General features: G+C 39.7%; 2 protein-coding genes across 8 annotated transcripts in view; one reads left to right on the top strand and one right to left on the bottom strand.

Moving 5' to 3' along the window:
- dync2i2 (dynein 2 intermediate chain 2) overlaps positions 1 to 745 on the top strand; it is a 41,231-nt gene extending 40,486 nt beyond the window's left edge. Inside the window, exon 8 of the mRNA XM_063073132.1 lies at positions 42 to 745. Coding sequence (XP_062929202.1) covers positions 42 to 280 — 239 coding nt within the window. The 3' untranslated portion in view covers positions 281 to 745. The remainder of the gene's footprint in view (positions 1 to 41) is intronic.
- Positions 746 to 4,961: 4,216 nt separating this feature from the next.
- The window catches only part of sptan1 (spectrin alpha, non-erythrocytic 1), a 116,474-nt gene continuing 100,179 nt past the window's right edge, over positions 4,962 to 21,256 (bottom strand). For 3 of the 7 annotated variants that reach the window (XM_063073664.1, XM_063073663.1, XM_063073665.1), the window contains 10 exons: positions 20,143 to 20,439; positions 18,961 to 19,073; positions 17,835 to 17,852; positions 16,884 to 16,946; positions 12,536 to 12,590; positions 8,702 to 8,898; positions 7,827 to 7,880; positions 7,598 to 7,744; positions 6,946 to 7,093; positions 4,962 to 5,269 (listed from right to left, as the gene is read on the bottom strand). In XM_063073664.1, coding sequence (XP_062929734.1) covers positions 5,144 to 5,269; positions 6,946 to 7,093; positions 7,598 to 7,744; positions 7,827 to 7,880; positions 8,702 to 8,898; positions 12,536 to 12,590; positions 16,884 to 16,946; positions 17,835 to 17,852; positions 18,961 to 19,073; positions 20,143 to 20,439 — 1,218 coding nt within the window. In that variant the 3' untranslated portion in view covers positions 4,962 to 5,143. The remainder of the gene's footprint in view (positions 5,270 to 6,945; positions 7,094 to 7,597; positions 7,745 to 7,826; positions 7,881 to 8,701; positions 8,899 to 12,535; positions 12,591 to 16,883; positions 16,947 to 17,834; positions 17,853 to 18,960; positions 19,074 to 20,142; positions 20,440 to 21,256) is intronic. The other 4 variants (XM_063073666.1, XM_063073667.1, XM_063073669.1 and 1 more) reach the window with 2 other exon arrangements.

Here is a 21,256-nt window from a genome sequence, read left to right as displayed (position 1 = left end):
TTTTTAGCCTTAAATAATGAGTGTTCTTTTTATATTTACAGGAACTGTGCTGATTTGTGATCTTGGGCAGAGCTCTCTGTATCCCTCAATTTCTATTGAACGGTGTGCTGAGAACAAACCAGTTTACTGCCTGGCTTTTAATCCAAAACAACCGCAGCTGCTTGCAGCTGGTAATGCAAAAGGAAGTGTCAAAATCTGGCAGCTGAATGCAGAACTGATGAAGCAACGACCAAGAGAGATGATTTTACTTGAGCAACTTGCTAATGAAGTGGCAGATTGACTGACTGAAGACCTGGTGCAAAGTGCTGGAGAATATTTTCCCCAACTCCAGCATTTCCCGCTTGTGCATTATGAACTAATTCAGCATATTTAAACATTTTTAAACATTTTAATATTAGTCTGTAATATTTTTGTAATACAAAGTATTTAAGAACCAGAACTTTAATTCCTTAGTCTAGTATACACATGTTGCATCTTGCGAGAAACGGAATCAGCCTGGTAGCCGCTTTCAATTAGCTGTTCCCATCCAGCATTGTGGAGGATTACCCAATCTTCTCTAATCTGCTCAATTTCCACTTGCATGTATATCTACTGAGACAGACACTAAAGAGGTTTTGCAGGGATTTTGAGGCTACTGAGGGTGTGGATCAGGGTAACCAAGATCCCTATTTACCTACATATTTTTCATGAGAAGTAGAACCTAGGAACCCACATTCGTTGCAGCAACTGTAACCTCCCCCCTCCCCCCCAAAAAAACCCTGCAGTCACCACTGGTGAGGTGGTAAAAAAACACTATCTGGCATTATGATGAAAGCAGTACTAGCAACATTTGCTGTCAGTTCATTGTAAAACTGAAAGCAGTTTAACACATTATTTAGTGATCCAGCTCTTCTGTGTGTCGTGCTGCTTTTCAGTTTTTAATTTGATCAGTTTCTCTTGATTGTAATAGTGAAACCTGGACTAAAATACTCATTTTTAAAAAATAATGCTTTTTGACAGGATGAGTTCTAAATTACATTTCAAAGTTGTATTAAGTGATAAATACAATTGAGAACAAATATCATTAATATTGTAATTTTCTTGAATTCAAGATGTAATAATTTTTTAAAATTATTAAATACTTGTCCTTATTTGTTTGTGTGTTTTCTAAGCTTGAGCATTTCAATGCATAAAAATAGCAATGATTGTGGTTTTACTGGTTATTTGTGTTTTTCAATCAGATTGGGTGTTATTCAACCGCATGACATTGTGATTGCTGGATACGGTTGAACATACAACACCACTTACTACAATGATTGCAGTTTTTGTGAGCAGCTTTTGGGAAGTATGTTGCCTTCACTGTTGTCAGGTCTGTTTCTGGTTTGACATTACTCTGGCTTTGCAGGGCAGACTAGTATGCCCACCCAAGTATCCTGACTTGTACTGATTTAAATTTTAATTGATATTTGTTAGTTTTTGTTGAGGGTCTGAGAAGCAGTTGTTCTGACTGAATGATGGAATACTGTAGATTAGGAGCGAGGACGTGACCAGAGAAATTCATGCGTTGATACCTTGGGACCAGAATGATTTATCAGCAACGATCTCAATCATCTTTCTTTGTGCAAGGTATTTGCTTGATCCCGTTGAGTTCAGTTTTTGCAGGGCTCCTTGATGCCACACTAAACCAACTGCTGACTTGATACTGCAAGGATTTGTTCTCACCAAGCTTCTGGTTCCACATTTTGACCATGGCTCTGAAGTCTAAATTCAAGTGCTGAAGGCAAAACCCAAACTGGGGAAACTAGGTGTTTGATGTCACTTATTGGAACTTATAAGGATCCATCCACCTTGATAATCTTGCTTTGGCTTGGTCTGATCTTGAACTGGCTTATCTATTGCAATAACTACATACACAGTGACCACACTCCCCACCAGCCATTTGACAAACTGCCATGCTGTCTTTCACCAGTGTCTGACATATATAGTTAGTTAATGTAATTTAACAACTTTCAGAAAATAAAATATTTTAGTAAGTTGAAGAGAAATTCATTTTCACAGGGGAATTAAAAGTATTTGGAGCTTGGAGACAGTAACTTCAGTATTTTTGTATAATTCAAAAAAGTGAAATCATGAAATGATTCATCAAATCATGAAAACTAAGTTTGTTTTCGAAACATAGAAAACCTACAGCACAATACAGGCTCTTCGGCCCACAAAGCTGTGCTGAACATGTCCTTACCTTAGAAATTACCTAGAGTTACCCATAATCCTCTATTTTTCTAAGCTCCATGTACCTATCCAGGAGTCTCTTAAAAGACCCTGTCGTATCTACCTCCACCACTGTTGCCGGCAGCCCATTCCAAGCACTCACCACTCGTGTTTACTTAATCCTGACATCTCCTCTGCCCCTTAAAACTGTGCCCTCCCGTGCTAGCCATTTCAACCTTGGGGGGAAAAAGCCTGACTATCCACACAATCAATGCCTCGCTCATCATCAATTTTCCTTGGAAATAATAGGTAATTGAATTGACTTTCTTACATCCTTCATAAACATGAGTAAAAATCTTTACGTTATGTCTCCATCTAAATGTGCAATGTGCAATTGTAATTTATAATAAATATGTACAACAGGATAGTCATTATAACATAGAAATACAGTCGTGTCAGCATGATTTAAGCAGTCTGATGGGCTGGTGGAGGAAGCTGTCCTGGAGCCTGTTGTTTCTGGCTTTTATGCTGCAGTACCATTTCCTGGATAGTAGCAGCTGGAACAGTTTGTGGTTGGGGTGACGGGTCTCCAATGATCCTTTGGGCCCTTTTTACACAGCTGTCTTTGTAAATGTCTTGAGCAGTGGGAAGTTCACATCTACAGATGCATTAGGCTGTCCGCACCACTCTCTGCAGAGTCTTGTGATTGAGGTAAGTACAGTTCCCATACCAGGCAGTGATGCAGCCAGTCAGGATGCTCTCAATCGTGTCCCTATTAAAAAGCTCTTAGAATTTGGGGTGCTATACCAAACTTCATCAGCTGGTATGTACAGACCATATGAGATCCTCAAGTGATATTTATGCCAAGGAACTTTAAAGCTGTTCACCCTCTCAACCCCAGATCCATAGGGGTTATAGGTTGTGTTGATAGTTACTATTTCAATTAATAACGTTTATTGAGACCACTGTGTAAAGTGTTGATGTGTTTAAGGCAAGTTATTAACGCAGCAGTAGCACAGGTGTCCCCCGCCTTTCCAACGTTCGCTTTATGAAACCTCGCTGTTACGAAAGACCTACACTAGTTACCTGATTTCGCTAACAGGTGTTTTCACTGTTAAGAAAAAAGGCAGCACGTGCCCTGAGCAGACAAGCTCCTCTCCCGGAACGGCATTGCTTAAACAGGTGCCTGTGAGCAGCCGTTAGCAAGATGAGTTCTAAAGTGTCGAAAAGCCTAAAAGAGCTCATAAAGGTGTTACGCTTAGCGTAAAACTAGACATAATTGAGCGTTTCGATCGTGGTGAACGAAGTAAGGACAAAGTGAGTTTGGCTTGTGGAAGTTGACAAAGATGATGGCGAAGAGGTTTTGGCATCCCATGACCAAGAACTGATAGATGAAGAGCTGATACAATTGGAAGAGGAAAGGATAACAATTGAAACCGAATGCAGTAGCGAACGGACCGAAAGTGAAGTCGTCCAGGAACTGAATGTGAAGCAACTACGTGAGATGATAGAAAAATGCGCAAGGCTAGCAGACAAGCATACTGTCATTTTTCAAGCCTTCCACATCAGCCACAGCAGACGACGAACCTCGACCTTCGACACTGAGGCAGACAGACATAGAAGATGACCTGCCTGCCCTGATGGAATCGGATGACAATGAGATGACACCACAGTGTCCCACCACCCCAACCCCCACCCCTGGGCCACGTACTGATACATTGCCGCGGTAGCCGGGACGCAATCAGCACATCTTTAAGAAAAAAGCCGAAATAGACAAGCTAATTAATTAGGCACATAAATGTCGGCCCAGATCAGAGGCAATTCCCGATTGCGTCGCCTCTGATCTGGGCTGACCTTTACGTGCTGGGCAGCACCTAATTAATTAGCTTGTAATTTTGGCTTTTTTCTTAAAGATGTGCTGGGTGCGTCCCGGATGCCGCTGCATTCTCCACGGATCAGTATCGGTCGGCGGCCTGGAGGTTGGGGACCACTGCACCACCCCAGTCTCCGATGACACAGCCTAACACACCATCATCAGTGTGCTCGGCCCTGTCTTCCCAACTCCGGTAAGTGATACTACACTGTACATACATTATTTCTACTTTATATAGGCTGTGTATTTTTATGTGTTATTTGGTATGATTTGGCAGCTTCATAGCTTAAAGGTTACTGGAGAGAGTGTTTCGGCCGAGAGCGCTTGTGTGAGATTTTCGCTATGGAGAACAGTGCGGCAATGCTTGTAGAGAAGTATTTCTACTTTATATAGGCTGTGTATTTATCATATCATTCCTGCTTTTACTATAGTTATTTTAGGTTTTGTGTTATTTGGTATGATTTGGTAGGTTATTTTTTGGGTCTGCAAACGCTCACAAATTTTTCCCATATAAATAAATGGTAATTGCTTCTTCACTTTATGGCATTCTGGCTTACGAACTGTTTCATAGGAATGCTGTACCTTCGGATGGCGGGGGAAACCTGCATTTGAAATAATTAGGAATTACTGGAATGGGCAGCTTACAAATAAAAAGTCATACAAACACCTGAAATGACATCAGCAATTAATTCTTAAATATGTGAGATGTCAGTGTAAGATGTTTCAGACACCCATATTATTCATATCTCTGGCCTTACTGATCTTGTACTCTGACATCTGCGTGAATTAGTGGCAGTCTTTCAGCAGAAAATTTATAAGGTCAAATGAAAATTCCAGAGGTGGTACTGTACAGCAATAATGAAATTACCCTCCCTAATGAACAATATAACCAGTGTTCAGTTTGAATCAGCAAATGTTTATTATTTTCAGCACACTGCAGTAAGGGGTACAGAGTAAAAAATTTCCAGACGAAGCACAAGCAAATAGATTAATTGAAGTCTTGCTGCACAGTTCATAGATGCATGGAAATTAGGCAGGGTCATGCAGAGCAGCTGTTAGCAGGTACACCTGGATTGAGAGAGCTTAGTTCACAAACAGTGATCGTGTGAATTCCACGTAGTCGAAGGCTGAAGGAATCTCTCTGCCTTTACTATCTGTATAAGGCTTCATGTGCGAGAGGCAGTAATCAGCCTGCTCCCGTGACAAGTTCTAGAAAGAAAGCAAAAATTGTCAACTCAAGAACTCCTCCATGTTTAAGCCAGATTTTTACTAGTATTGTTATTTTTATTAGTATTACTAATATTGTTCTTACAAAAGTCTATATCCAGTACTATGAGGCCAGCCATTGGTTGGAGGTTGATCATTGATATTGTGTCCTAGCTTTCTACGTGCTATGCATGCTGATATTTAAGGCAAGGCAATACAATATGAATAACAAGCTGTTGCCCATGCAGCTGATGAATCCAAAGAATGGTAGAGGCAGGTTGTCACCAGCAGTGTTGTAGGAGTTGGCAGTCAATATTGAATTTAATGTAGGATTGCCTTAGGGACTTCAGCTCCAGATTTTTTCCTCTGGGTTTACTCCCATAGCCCTCCCCATGAGTGAGCACAGCCACAAGGCAGGAGAAGTTTTCCATTCTGCTAGATGAGTTGCCAACCACTGCTAACAAGCCCCATCTGCCCGAAGTGACTGGTTGGTTCTAAGGCATCAGTAACCTAACTGCCTTTACCCCTTCTTCTGTCAGTAGAAATAGTTCTGCAGGGCTTAGTAGCTAAGACACACACGAAGGCCAGGAACTGGACCTCGTTGCCACAGGCTATTTGAGGTGCTCACAATTGGCAGCATTTAATAGGTAGTGGGAACTTAACCCCATTGCCCCACCCCATGTCTATGACAACCTTAAGGAAGCATCCAGCACTAAAACAATGTGAAATGGTTATGTACAGAAGTCCAGTACTGAAATCAATATGGCATTATGGCATCCATTATAGCAACCTGCTTTTTTTTTTGAAGTGCAACTTTGCAAATTCCTCTTGATGTCCATGCTCTAATGATCCACAGTTGTTTCGCTTTCAAATAAAGGAGAAGATTGCTGGGACTGAGACACTTGAATTTTTTTTTTGTTAGATATGCAGGTAAGAAAGGGATAATGTCCCTTTGTTTAAGAAGAGTGGTGGGTGCAAGCTTGCAAATAGACTGGTGAGCTTACAGTGCTAGGGAACATAGTGAAGATTAAGGGGATATGATTTGTGCTAACTTGGAAGGGAAGGAACTGTTCAGAAGTCAGCTTTCTTTTGTGCAAGAAACATTGCCTCACAAACCTAATTATTTTTTGAGGAGTTAGCTAAGAAAATTGGAGTTGAAGCAGTAGATGTGGTTTACATGGACTGCATTAAGACTTCTGACAAGGTTCCAAATGGTAGCCTGGTCAAGGATTGGTGGAATTCTATGTAAGGATATAGAGGAATGTACTGTAATTAAACTGAAAAGCAGTGCAAAGTGGTGGCAGATGGAACTTAATTGCCTGGCAGCATGAAGTAATAACTTTTGGGAACTTGAATTCTAGTAGGACATAAATACATAGTCTATAAAAGTGGCTCCACATGTGGATGAGGTAATGAAGGCAGTTCTTGGTGTGCTTGCCTTCATAGGCTGAAGCATCAAGTATAAAAGAGTTGAAAGGTGTAGAAAACATTATTTAGACTGCACCGTGTACAGTTCTGAATATACTCCAGGGAAGATGTGGTAGTAATATAGAGTGCAGAAGAGATTCATCAGAATCTTGCCTGGTGTGGAGGCTGAGATGGGTATTGTGACCAAAAGGGGCTTGTTTCTGTGTTGTGCAATTCTATAATTCAATCACAAACCATATCTGTTTCAGTACCTGATATAATTCTTCACGCGTGACAAATGGTTTTCCTTCTGAGCTGAGGGCACGGAAAGCACTCTCAATCTCCTCACTGGACTTCACATTCTCCGTTTCTCTACTGATCATAAAGGCCATGTATTCCTGTAGTGAAACGTATCCATCTCTGCAAATCATATAGAGGAAACATTAAAATGCATGCAAGGAAAATGAACTAAGTTTTTAAAAATCTATTTAACTATGTTAAATGCAAAGTAGGGTAGCTGTACTTGTATTAATATGTATTATATTTTAGAATAACTTGAATTTGAATTGAATAAGTTGAAGTGATTTACTTTAGGAAAGTTCCCATCCAAAAAGCATTTAACTGTCCAGACCAGACATCAAGTACTGACCAATAGTTTGACAGTGACATGCATTGGGAGCAAGCCAGAATGGTTGAAACCCATGGCTGATTCTCCTACCAAGAGGGAATTAAAGTTATTTGTAATGTTCCTTCTGCCTATGAACAAGGATAATTAAGATTAGCTACGTCAGGCAGGTCAAAATACAGTTTATTTGCTGCATTGCTCAATCACTCTATTCTAGCCTTTAACAAATTAGTCAAGGCTTATTTCTAGGAAGTTATGGTGTGAATTATCTCCTGCACCAAGCTATGGACTCATCTCACCGGTTGGGATCAACAGCATTCAATATAGCTTCAAATTCAGAGTCCTGTTCTCCTTCCTCTACCATTGGCAAATCATAACCCAGAGAGCGCAAGCATGATTTAAATTCCTGATGATTTAGACGTCCTAATTTGTCCTTGTCGAAATGCCTAGGAGAAAAATAGAAATATTTAATGTCACCATAGTAACAACACATTTAAAAATACACAAAATAAACAAGCCAACTCTTACTTGAACATCATACTGAATTCTTTAAGAGCTTCCTCTGTTACACCGGTAGTATTCCTAAAAATAAGAAGAGAAGCAATCAGTGTAATTTTCATAACAAATTTACACTTCTACTTGCTCATGCAAATTGAAAAGAAAGGCAGGAAAATGTGATGTACTTTTCTACATTCCTATGTTGAGGTACAGATGATCTGACCTCACTTTTCTGCTTAAGTTCTAATGTGATTATGCCAGGCTCCACGACAAGTTTGTAAACCTTAACCTACAATTGTATGTATTATGCGAGAACTGCTTGTTAAAGCAAAGGCTTGGTTCTATATAAAATTTATTTCCTTTACTATATGCCTTAGAGCCTTTCAAGTTGATTTCTCATTCATTTTCTTCCAAAATAATTGTTGCTGCTTTCACAATCTGATAGGCAGTGATAACCAGTGCATATCAAAGTTTGGGACAGCATTGTGGACCGAAGGGCTTGTTGCTGTGTTGTACTGTTCTGTTCAGATCACCCTCCATCTTTTAGTTAAAACCTTACATTTGTCCTTTGTATAATGTAATATAGAAACAGCTTTCCTTTGCTTAGCTTGTGTTTACACACACACATCCCGATAAAGGGTCTCAGCCCAAAACAAAGACTGTTTACTTTTTTCCATAGACGCTGCCTGACCTGCCAAGTGACTCTAGCGTTTTGTGTGTGTTGCTTTGGATTTCCAAAACCTGCAGATTTTTTTGTGTTTGTGATATTATATATCTTTCACCCCAGCTTCACTAACCTAACAATGTAGTTAAAATTCTTCTTGCCTGCAGTCCTATTAGTAAATCTCCACATACTCAAGGACCCCCACGTTCTTCCCAAGTGTTTAGGCTATTTTTTTGCTTACCTAGCCTGTATTTGCTGTTCCAGGTTGTGTTGCATTCTCATGCCCAGTTGATCCAGTTGGTCCCATTGCTGTGCCAATCCCACAGTACTGTGCTCTGTGTACTTATTATCCAAGATCAATGCTTCCTCCATTGCTGCCCCAAGGTCTTCAATCTTTTTCAATTGACTTCTCATTGCCCGAATCTCCTGATGCTTTCTCTGTGATTGAACAGATTTGAGAGTCAAGAAACGGGGTCATTTCCATAAGATGTAGGAGCAGTATTAGGCCGTTTGGCCTACCAGGTCTGCTCCGCCATTCAATCATGGCTAATCCTTTTTCCCCTTCCACAGCCCACCCCTGGCCTTCTCCCTGTAACATCTGATGCCATGTCCAATCAAGAACCTATCAATTTCAACTTAAATACACCCAACGACCTGGCCTTCAGAGCTGCCTGTGGTAACAAATTCCAAAAATTCACCATCCTCTGGCTACAGAAATCTCTCTGCATCTCTGTTTTAAATGGACTACCCTATATCCTGTGGTGGTACCCTTTTGTCTTAGACTCCCCCACCATGGGAAACATCTTTTCCACATCTACTCTGTCTAGACCTTTCAACATTCGAAAGGTTTCAATGAGATCCCCCTGCTCATCCTTCTAAATTCCAGTGAGTACAGACCCAGCTATCAAACATTCCTTGTAACATAACCCTTGCATTCCTGGAATCATCCTCGTGAACCTCCTCTGAACCCTCTCCAATGCCAACACATCTTTTCTTAGATGAGGAGCCCAAATCTGTTCACAATACTCAAGGTGAGGCCTCCCCAGTACCTTATAAAGCCTCAGCATCACATCCTTGCTCTTGTGTTCTAGACCTCTTGAAATGAATGCTAACATTGCATTTACCTTCCTCACACCAACTCTACCTGCAAGTTAACCTCCCAAGTCCCTTTGCATCTCAGATTTTTGGATTTTCTCCCTGTTAAGAAAACAGTTTGCACATTTATTTCTACTACCAAAGTGCATTACTATGTATTTTCCAATGTTGTATTTCATTTGCCACTCTTTTGCCTATTCTCCTAATCTGTCTAAGTCCTCTTGCAACCTACCTGTTTTCTCAACGATACCAACCCCTCTACTAATCTTCGTATCAACTGCAAACTTGGCAACAAAGCCATCTATTCCATCATCTAAATCATTGATTCAGCATAAAAAGAAGCGGTTCCAACACCGACCCCTGTGGAACACCACCAGTTACTGGCAGCCAACCAGAAAAGAATTCTTTTATTCCCAGTCACTGCCTCCTACTAATCAGCCAATGCTCTAACCAAGCCAGTAACTTTCCTGTGATACCACGGGGCTCTTAACTTGGTAAAGCAGACGCATGTATGACATATTTCCCTCCAGGTTCTATTTTGCTCACCAGTTCTTTCTAATACCAGTTCCTCTTGTACCACGATAAAGCCACAAAGTTATTAATGCACGATATTCCAAATGCAAGCCATAAAGAATGCAAAAGAAGTTATGTCTTTTCCCATTATAGTTGGATGCCTACTAAAACTAAAGAACACATATGATTATTTATTTATTGAGATACAGTGCGGAATAGACCCTTCTGGCCTTTCGAGCTACACCACCCAGCAATTCTCCAATTTAACCCTAGTCTAATCATAGGACAATTTACAACAACCAAATAACCTACCAAGCGGTATGTCTTTGGACTGTGGGAGGAAACTGGAACACCTGCAGAAAGCCCAAGTGTCACAGGGAGAACATACAAATTCCTTACAGGCAGCAGCGGGAATTGAATGCTGGTCACCAGTACTGTAAAGTGATGTGCTAACCACTACACCACTGTGCTGCCTTACTATACACGATCTCCACCAGAAAAATATACATGGGAATGAATAAAGGGTATTTTCATAATAGAAATAGCAAGTTTTAAAATTAAAACATTTTAGAATTTTAATCAGTGCTCCTTTACACAATGATCTGTAATAAGCCTCCACTTGAGCCTTAGTTGTACACTAAATGATTCCCAGACATCCCACCCTGCAAAAACTCATCTCAGGGAGGTAGCACCACCAATTTGCAGGAGACTTCCGGGAGAGGTGGGATGTCTGCAATCGAGTAGCTCCTTAGCAGCTGACCAGCTAGTTTAAATAACGTTAGCTATGCTAATGAACAAATGACACCTGTTAAACTCACCTCAACATGTCTTTTACAGTCTTAACCCACCATGGGCAATAGAAAAGTCACTGTTGCAAACAGTGCAGCGAGCAACACTGTCATTATTTTGACCCCTATTAGGCAGGGGTACCCTTTAGTGTAGTCTGGGGTGACGTACGTTTTATATTTGTTTTGGAACACTCTCTCTCTCTCTCTCTCTCACTCTCCCTCTCTCGCTTTTGCTCTCGTGCTCTCACTCTCTCTCGTGCTCTCTCTCTCTGTCGCTCGTGCGCTCTCGCTCTCAAAAAAATTGATTTCCGTGATATTGTATATAATTTGCAGGCATCAGGGAGCCACCATTAATATGCGGGAGACTCCCGGAAGTTCTGGGAGAGTTGGGATGTTTGTGATTACACTGCTCTGAGGCTTACTTAGATGCCCAAAGTTCAAAAAGGAAGTCACGATCTTGGAAAAGATGCCAAGGAAATTTACCGGAATGAGATGAGCATTATCAAGGATGCATCTCACTCTAACCATGGACATTTCACTCTCCTCCCATCCGGTAGGCGCTACAGGAGCCTCTGCTCCCGCACCAGCAGGCACAGGAAGAGTTTCTTCCCTGAGGCTGTGACACTGCTGAACCTCTCATCACAGCGCTAAGCAGTATTGCATCCGTATTGTACTGTCTCAGTACCTTTATATTTGTGTGCTGTAGCACTTTTTTTATTCGCAGTTATTTTGTAAATAACACTATTCTTTGCATTTCTGGTCAGATGCTAAATGCATTTCATTAGCTTTATATCTGTACTCGGCACAATGACAATAAAGTTGAATCTAATCTAATAAGATAGACAGTCTTTGATGTATACGTTTATGAACACTGATTACTCTTGATATTAATTTGGTGACATGAAAAACACTTTTAGATGAAGCAAGCAGGGATAACCAATTCCCCCTGAAAACCAACTGGGCAAAAACATCTGGAGGCACAATGAGAAATTACTTCCAGGTTTCTAAATTTCTGCAAAACACCATTTTGATAGGTGTAATCAGTTCCTTTCTTGAAAAAAAAGATAGGTTTGAAGGGCTCCTTTCAGGGGCTGGGGGTGAAAATCAGAACAGAAGACAGCACAGGCAAGAGTAAAAGGTCTCTTCTGTGATACAAAATTCTGTAAAGATCCACTATAACTAACACAGAAAGACTGCTCCCGCACAGTAAATTCAACGGCTTGGACCTCATCTTCTCTCCTCTAATTTTAAAACACTGTAGGAATCATTCCATATTTTAATGGCATAGTGCCAATAAAATGCTTTCCAATTTGTCATTTTTTTGAGGAATAATCCGGAATCTAACTGTCTAGCACTGAACAGGGACTTGATTTGCTGCTGTTGTGTTCCTTTTGTTGTGGTCTATGTTGCTCTGCCGAGCACTGTGGGCATACTATGTTGTCACCGTATGTGGGATATTTGTGTGCACACCCTTAGATGTGTTGGTTGTTAATACACAACGTATTTTACTGTATGTTCTGATGCATACATGATTAATAAATCTTGAATCTTGATTATTCAAATAAGATTTGAAAATGAGAAGTCTTCAAAGATATTTATGGGAGAGCCATTAACCACTTCCGCCTATTAAAAACAGAGATTCTATTGTTCAAAGCTCGAGAGAACAAAGCCCTCCTTACCTTGGTCGCCTCCAACTGTGATTCCAGTGTTCCTGATTCCTCCACCATGCAAGACCTGGTACACAAATTGAACAAAATTACAAAATGATCTAATGAGAGCATGTTGATTATTCATGTATATTACCTTTTAAATTAAAATTCTAGAAAACATCAAACTCAAAAAGGGTGAATGTGAATTAAAAAAAAATCACAATGCTGGAAACTCAGCGCAGATTTCAGATTGGTTTCTCAAATAAAAAATAAGTGCTTTCCAGAAAACAGCTTTTGTTTGTAAAGAACTACATATCTGTAGCATTATAAAAGTTCAAGAATCTCATGCCTTATTTAAAAAAAGGACATTTATTACCTTTCCTGATTTAAAAAGTAAATTAATTTACCAAACGAAATTATGAAAGATCACCTTTATTAAAAGGTGTGCATGAACAAAGATTCAGGCTTGCCACCTGATCTTAAGGCTATGAAATTCAGTTTTGAAAAAATAAATTGCTTTTATTTGTAGGAGGTGACACTAAAATGTCTATTGGTTCACAATCCCATAACCTAGAATGGGAAGCACTGCATTTCACATGTAAAAAAATCTGATACTTTAGTTTGTTTGAATCCACAATGCTCTGTTTTTAAGGTACAAATTTATGGCATGCTAGACTCAACTGCTCTCGTTTCTAATGCAAAATCTTCTGCTCTACAACAGCCTTAGTTTGCATAAACCAAGAACAAGAGTTTTGCAGCAATATTCAGCTCATTAAATACCAAAGCTGGAAAACCTAAATTAATTAATATGTTACTTACTACAAGCCACTCACCCCACCAGGTCCATGCCAACTCCAGAGCCATTCCATCAGTCCCATTCCTGCCTCCAATTTCCCCCCTGCAGATGTGCAACTTATTTTCTCACATGCCCAACAGAGCACATGGTGCATGGCAACAGAGAAATGAATAATTTTTATGTCTTTGCTAGTTAACCACACTAAGGGATATTTTTTCTGTAGCCCATTAAACAACCAGCATGCCTTTGGGACACCGAAGGAAACCACAGCACCCAGCAGAAGTCATTAGACAGTACATGGAACTCCATAAGCATCTAAGATACGGATCAAACTTGTGGCTCAGGAGCTGTGAGAGAGTAACATCAACATATGCACTGCACTGGAGCTAAACTCCAGAAACGGAGCACAGAGGCAGTCGGCGTGAAGGATGAGGAGCAAGTATAGAGCTACATTTTTAGCCAGTCAGTTTGGATTGGCAACATCTCCACAATCACCATCAGCACGGGCGCACCACGAAGCTGTCTGCATAGCCCCCTGCTCTACTCACTTTATACTTATGATGGCAAGGCCAAGCACAGCTCCGATGCCTTATTTAAATCTGAACAGTAAAACCTACAAAAAATAGTGGATACACCCCCGTCCATCATGGGTAAAGTACTCCCCAACACTGAGCATATCTACAAGGAGCACTGTCACAGGAAAGCAACATCTCAATCATCGAGGGCCCCCACCATCTAGGCCATGCTCTCTTTCACTGCTGCCATCAGGAAGGAGGAACAGGAGTCTCAGGACCCATACCACTAGGTTCAGGAACAGTTATTACCTCTCAACTATCAGGCTCTTGAGTCAGAGCGTATAACTTCACTTACCCCATCACTGAACTATTCCCACAACCTATGGACTCACTTTTAAGGACTCTTCCTCTCACGTTTTCCATATTTATCTATTTACTATTCCATTGTTCTTCTTTTTGTATTTGCTCAGTTTGTTATCTTTTGCATATTAGTTGTTTTTAAGTGTCATGTGTGGTCTTTCATTGGTTCTTGGCATTTACTGTGAATGCCCACAAGAAAATGAATCTCAGCTGTATATGTGACATGTATGTACTTTGATAATAAATTTACTTTGAACTTTGAGATCATGGATGGGAAGGAGGAAAAGAAGAACTCTTCAATCTGCAGCAATATAACAGGAATAGTTTCGAGTTAATTTTACGTTCATTCAATGACTGAGTAAAATTAACTGAGCTCTACCAACATAAGTGGAATGAATCAGTTATAAAGAATGTTAAAGTCAGAATGTATTAAAACCATTAGGACAGAAGCCTTTCTCTGTTCTGTATAGATCTTAGCCATGCACTAAACAAAATCAGTAATTAAAGGGCAAGTGGAAATCAGTATTCGAAGGGCATGGAGCATGAGAAACATGGGTAAAAGCCTAGAAGATTATTCTAAATCACAGAATGTGTGTTAATTAACTGAGGCAGAAAATAAAGTGGGCATCATTGTTAAAGAAAATTGCATGTCAGTAAGTATTATGGATATCTACATGTGTGAATTCAGGAATAATTCTGAAGTATGCAAATAGATGTTTATAGCTGCAACTCAAACCAGTTTCACAGTTGCTTCTTCAATAAATTAATACTCAGGTAAAATGTTACATCCTGGAATAAAGGCCCATATTAATCAGCAGGAAGATTAATGTTTTATCAGAAAAAACCTAATTAAGATTGTCAAAAAAATGTTGCAGTTCTGTTTCAACATGCCTATGAACTTTAGCCTAGTTTGCATTATAACATGAGAATTCTCCCAAGTCAGGCAAATAACAGTTTATTAACATGTAATTAGGTTAACAATCCCTTTCTCAATTAAGTTACACAACTGATGATACCATTTTACTTTTTAAAAGGTGTCTCCCTCTTTTGGTGATGTCAGAGGATATTACTGAGGTTCTGCATTTATGATTTGGACTTCGCAATATGGATTTTCTCAGTCTTATGATTTTTATATTCTGTGCTTTTACAAGTTATTTCTCGTTTTTTTGTGCAGGCAAGGGGGTTGGGGTTGATGCTCTGGTTGCATTTTTTGGGGTAGAGGGGGATAAGGAGATTGATGATTGTGTTACTGTTTTGTGTGCTGGGGGTGGGTTTTCTCTTTCTCTTTGAACTGACTTCTATGGTTTTGTTCCTTGGCTATCTGGAGAAGACAAATCTCAGTTATATACGGCATACACACTTTGATAAAAATGCACCTTTGAACCTTTCGAAATTATTCTCCAAGGAAAGACAATGGGAACCAAAATCATAATTTAAGAGCTACCAAAATAAACAAAAATGTCATATCCATCCATAATGGAGGCATTCCTTCAAAAACTTGATTCTTTCATTATGTCATCATGATTCAGGACCAGCATCTTAGCCCACATCCCTGCCCACAAAGTGAATAAGTTCCTATTTCTTACGTTCTGATTAAGTACAGGGGTCATCGAAGCATCAAAAACTTAGAACAAAACCTAAACCTACCAAGCTGAATGTGAGCTGGATTTATAGTCACCGGTTATTCAGTGAGGATTATTCAAGAATGGAGTGGGTGGAGATGCAGATCCTCCATGTGCTCGTCTGCATATGGAACACCTGGATAAAATAGTCTCTGAGCTCAAAGATTCAAGTTATGATTGTGCAAATGAAGGCTCCTCTTTTTTTTGTTTTTAATTATCCATTTCAAAATCTGCCCTCAGGTCTAACCAGTGTGTCAACGGTCTGAGATGAAAAGCCTCGAATCAAATTAGCTCTCTTGGGACATGTATGAGATGAAATGGTGGCACAGTTGCCATTATGGGCTCAAAGTTTTTAAAGCATATCCCCGATGATTCTATGAGTGGCTGAAAACACAGGGGCAGTGATACACTATGTTCATTTCATGCTACATCATGTGATCCCTGACAGTGGCAGAAAACAATTCATAATTTGGACTTGGCATCTGTAAGGAGGGTGTATGTGAGACTGGGTGGTAAGGTCTGAAAACTGAAATCCGTTAGGCTTCCTGAATGCAGTTTAGGTTCCAACATTTGTCAAAATCACCACCTTCCTTCAAGAATAACAAGGGATTGGAAGCACTGTAACACCATCTCTCCTAAATGAACATTAAAAAGAGTATTTGAATACAATCCACTCATTGGTCAAATAACATGTCAGTAAAATGATGACTATGCTGACCATTTGATGACTTTGTCAAGGAAGAAATCAGTGTCTTGAAGCTAGGAGCAAGATATTTTTAAAAAGTTTTGATGTTCACACTGAATTTCTGTGACACAGACCCCAAGATCAATTGTACCTCAGGCAAAAGGCAACTGGGATCCATTATCACCAGTTACTCCATGCAATGTTAGACCTGCTCACGATGATAGCAGTGGCATAGTAAAGGCACATCATTTAATTTACCCAAGAAGCCCTACTCTTAAGGGAATTAACAAAAGCTGTGAGCTTATAGCAGTGATGTTAGTATCGGAGGAAAATCCCATTCAGATGGCAAATAGGCAAGTGCGTTGCAAACAACACAGAAAAATGAGGAAGAAAGAAAAACCTTCCAGTCAGATCATCCCCAACTTCATACTGATAGACATGAATGACACGACGATATGCTATGCTATTAGGAAAAAGAAGACAAGATTGAAAAAGAAAGAACACATATATAAATGAGTTTGGAACCGAAGGCTACATTGTAACACAATTTGCACCATGCTCATGTTGAAAAATCAGAAGTACTGTATGAGTTTTACAAATATAATCTCAAAACAAAGACAGTTGGGCTATCTAGTCAGAAAAGTCTATACATCCAAATTCTCTAATAAATATATTTATGAAAAATATACTTCTGCACGCTCCCTGCAGTGACCCACACTTGTTTTAAATAAGAGTATTGCTCACTCTTCATTCTGGCACCGCCAATTCCCAATTCAGTGAATTAAAAATCCTTGCTGACACACTGCTTCAGTACTTCATCTACCCAACCACTGTGCAAGCTGCACATCCCACATCTTTGGTCTGAGAATTACAGACATCAATGGACTGACACTCATGCAATAAACAAAAAGGAATCAACATTTTAGGCAAGGAACAATGCTCATGAAAGATTAATCTGAAAAAGTAATTCAGTTTCTCTTTTCAGACTTTCTGCAATATTTAATGGGTTTTGTATCTGCTTTCCAGAATCCATAGCTATCAGATTTAGATCAATATTCTTGCTAAAATTGTTGCATTTTACTCTTAATTGTTACAGGAAATCATTCTTTCAATGCTAAAATAACCTTTCCCTTTTATTAGCAATAACTGTAAATGGTGGGAAAGATCAGATAGCTTTTTTTTCCCACTCTTAATGAAATCACTTACACCAATAGGTTTTGGCCTTGGTTTGTTAGTTAAGATTTCCATCATCCTCTCCCACCATAAATCAAAAGAAAGAACACAAAAAGATGGCAACAAGCAACAGGCAGACAAGATCATAGCAAAGTACAATACAAAAAGCAATATTAACCCATCCAGTAGGTATGTCCTGTAGACAGCATCCAAGCATCAGGCAGCAGTAGAGAAGAAGAAATTCCAGGATGGGGCAAGGAGAGGAGAGAACAACAAAATTCATTAATCAGCATAAAATTGCAAATTCATCATAATGCAACAAACATTAGTTACCACTACTTTCAGACATGGCTGCATTATATTACCTATAGAAGCATTTGATAAGCAATCAATATTTTAGAGGCTGGAAGAAATTTTCAAAGGGTTGACCACTGTATCAAGACAGATTTAAAGAGATGCTTAAAAAAAAGGTTAGGTGGAGGGCAGAAGGTTTACAGCAGACAGCTCCGTGGTGGAGCTTGCACAGCCACAAGGATAAAGGACAACATGGCATTATGCATGAAACTTGCAATTCATTGTGACCAAGAAAATCAAGCAATTGTTTCTTCAAGAATGTTTAAAAGCAAAGATACTTTAAAATAGCAATTGCAACTTACAGTAGAAGGTTCAATAAATCACACAGATAATGTATCTGTCAGGGAGGCCTGTCAATTTAATTCCCAGCTCTAAATGAACCAACTGAGTCCACCATGCAATGTCCGGTCCTGCAATTAGGTTTATCAAATGAAAGTGGGACAAATTCAGCCAGGGATCCTTCTCCTGGCCCATGACACCTGCTTGAAGGTGTATCACTGCTACTACCAGACAGTGATAGGATGAGATTCCACTCCTGTCTCCTGCCGTCCCTTTTTCCACTAATGACCACATATAGGAATAGAGGTTTATCCTCAAATGCTGTTTCAGCATTTAGTTAGATAATGGGTGACCTTCATCAGGATGTCATCTATCTTCAACATGATTACCAAAATCTATCAGCTTTTTCAACATTTTAAAATAACTCACAACATTAACAGCTTTTTGGAAGCAGTGTTCCAGATCCTCATGGTCTAATTTACATCATCCAGTTCCAACATGAAAGTACTAACTTGTTGGCCTGGACATTCATACAAAAGAATAAAAATGCAATTTATGCAACTTTTAAAAAATTAACTCTTTCCATGCAGGTAGATCAAGTGCTTTATATATTAACACAAACCCTACTGTATAAAGCAGAACAATGTGAGCTTTAAAAAGGAACACCTCACCTTGTTTCCTGCAGCCATTGGTGAAAAGTGTTCGCATGTTGTGCAAATTCCTGACGTAATTTATCATTCTCTTCTTGGCGCCTCTGTTCTTTCTGCAATTCCATTTCTCGTTCCTGTTAAGGTACCAATAAGATAGCTTTAGTGCTACAATAGGCCAAGGGCAATGTGAGTTACCATTTATTAAACTAAAAAAATTAACCAGCTGCAAAATATGGCAGTACATCTGTCTCAACAACAAAAAAAATTATTCAAATCTCGTATCCAAAACAACGGGAGAATCGATATTACAGAAAAATGCATTGACTTTGGATGGAATAAAAACAAAACAGAGGCCAGCAAAGATTCAAATGAGGTTGTTGCTGTTTGGCTCAATTTAACTGAAGTTACAAATGCGGCGGATAGTGCAGAAGTCTATTGGATTCTAAGCAATGATTTTATCGTGCCACTGTCAGAAACAAACCAACTAATTAATTGAAAATATAAATAGTCCCAAATGTAAATACATTTTTCAGCAGAACATTAGCAACTATCAGTTTCGTTGCCTTTCTAGGAACATAAAGCTGTACTCCTAAAAGTAGCAAAAAGAACTTTAACATCTGGAGACCCACTTCTGCACATACATTTGTAGGGCAGCATGATATTATAGCACGTTCACCTTTACAGTAATCTGTACCAGACATTCCTACCTAACCTGAGATTCACCAGTGAGCTTTAACAACATCAAGATTACATGATTAGAAGGTTCACTTTTATCCCTAGTGTAGGACTACCAGAGACCACCTCACCTCCAGCACAGTACCGCCAAAGAGCATTTTACATCCTTTGGATGGCTTACTTCTACGCCAGGAACCTAGAACAAGGGATTAGTCTCAGAATAGGGGGAGCATTACAGAGAAGTGAGACACCCAGACTGGGATGTAGAGAAATTGCTTCACTCTAATTGATATGCATCTTCAGAAGTCCTGGTCAACCACAATAAATCAGTAAGCATACTCAAGATAAATTATTCCTTTTTCTTTTTAACTACAGGAATCTATACAAAAGAATAGGGCAAAATAAATGATTTGCCATGTTCTTACTGAATACTGTAATGGAGCAGGTTCAAAAGAATCCAAGTGGCCTATACTTGTCCCATTCCCTGATCATTTTCCCTTCCATTATATTTTAAAGAAAATTGCTCACTTTTATGATTTTCTGCAAGTTTCTCCAAGTTTCCTCCAGTGCTTCCATAGTAAACCAGGTGTAGGGATTAGAAAACATCCGGTAACTCTTGATTTGACGATCAAGCTCAGCCAGTTGGTTAAAGTCAGTTTGAGCTGAGCTCAGAGATGAACGGAAAGCCTCATGAGCTTCACGCAAGGCTTTTATCTCCTCCAGAGAGTTGCATCGCACTGGATCTGTGAGGTCCTCCTCTGCATTCTCAAACCAACTGTTAAAAGCTGAAGCTTTCTTAGCAAAGGTCAAGAAGAGATCTTCAAGCTGTGGAAAAGAAAGAGTATATATCAGTCCCGGTGCAGGATCTGGACCCAAAACATCAACAGTTCTTTCCTCCCTCCCTTACAGATGCTGCTCAACCTACTGAGTTCCTCCAGAGGTTTGTTTCTGCTCCAGTATACAGGAATGTCAGTAAACAAGCCCTTTAGATAGTAAACATATAGATTGCTCTGATTTCCAACTACACAAAAATACAAGACCATAAGGGAAAATACAAGACCATAAGGCACCACAACCTTGCCGTAGGGTTTGGAGGCCTGCGTGCCTCAGCGACCCAGAGAACTATGTTGGCTGGAGTCAGGGATTTAAGCTTTGGCTCTTGGCAGGTCATCTATGCCAAACAGGTTAAAGGGTACAGGACTGAGTAAAAGTGGCCAACTGGTCCTCCAGGTTCAGGGATTCAGCTCAGAGCTAACAACACCGACTGGTCAAAAAACAGTTGTTACAAAACCACTAGTGAAGAATCCTTCTACACAGACAGCGAATGAGGACCTTCATATCTGCCCTAAACGGCAGTGGCATAACAGGCAGTAAGATATTTATCAACTGTGTCAATGCAAATCAGAACAGAGCTATCCCAAACTAATCTGCCTTTAGTCCAGCATTTGATCTGTGCCGTTGCTCTTCGAATACCCATCCAGACACTTATTTCAAAACTTTGCAACAATTACTGCCTCAACTATTCATTCAGGTAGAGTCCTAAACCTCCACCAGCTTCCAGTGAAAAACAGTTTTCTCAATGACCTTCCCAACCTTCTACCAATAACAGCAAAGCTCTGTCCCTTGTCTTTTGATCCTTCAG

This window comes from Mobula hypostoma, chromosome 21, assembly GCF_963921235.1.
Source record: "Mobula hypostoma chromosome 21, sMobHyp1.1, whole genome shotgun sequence".
Lineage (NCBI taxonomy): Eukaryota > Metazoa > Chordata > Chondrichthyes > Myliobatiformes > Myliobatidae > Mobula > Mobula hypostoma.
This window is presented reverse-complemented; position numbering and strand designations above follow the sequence as displayed.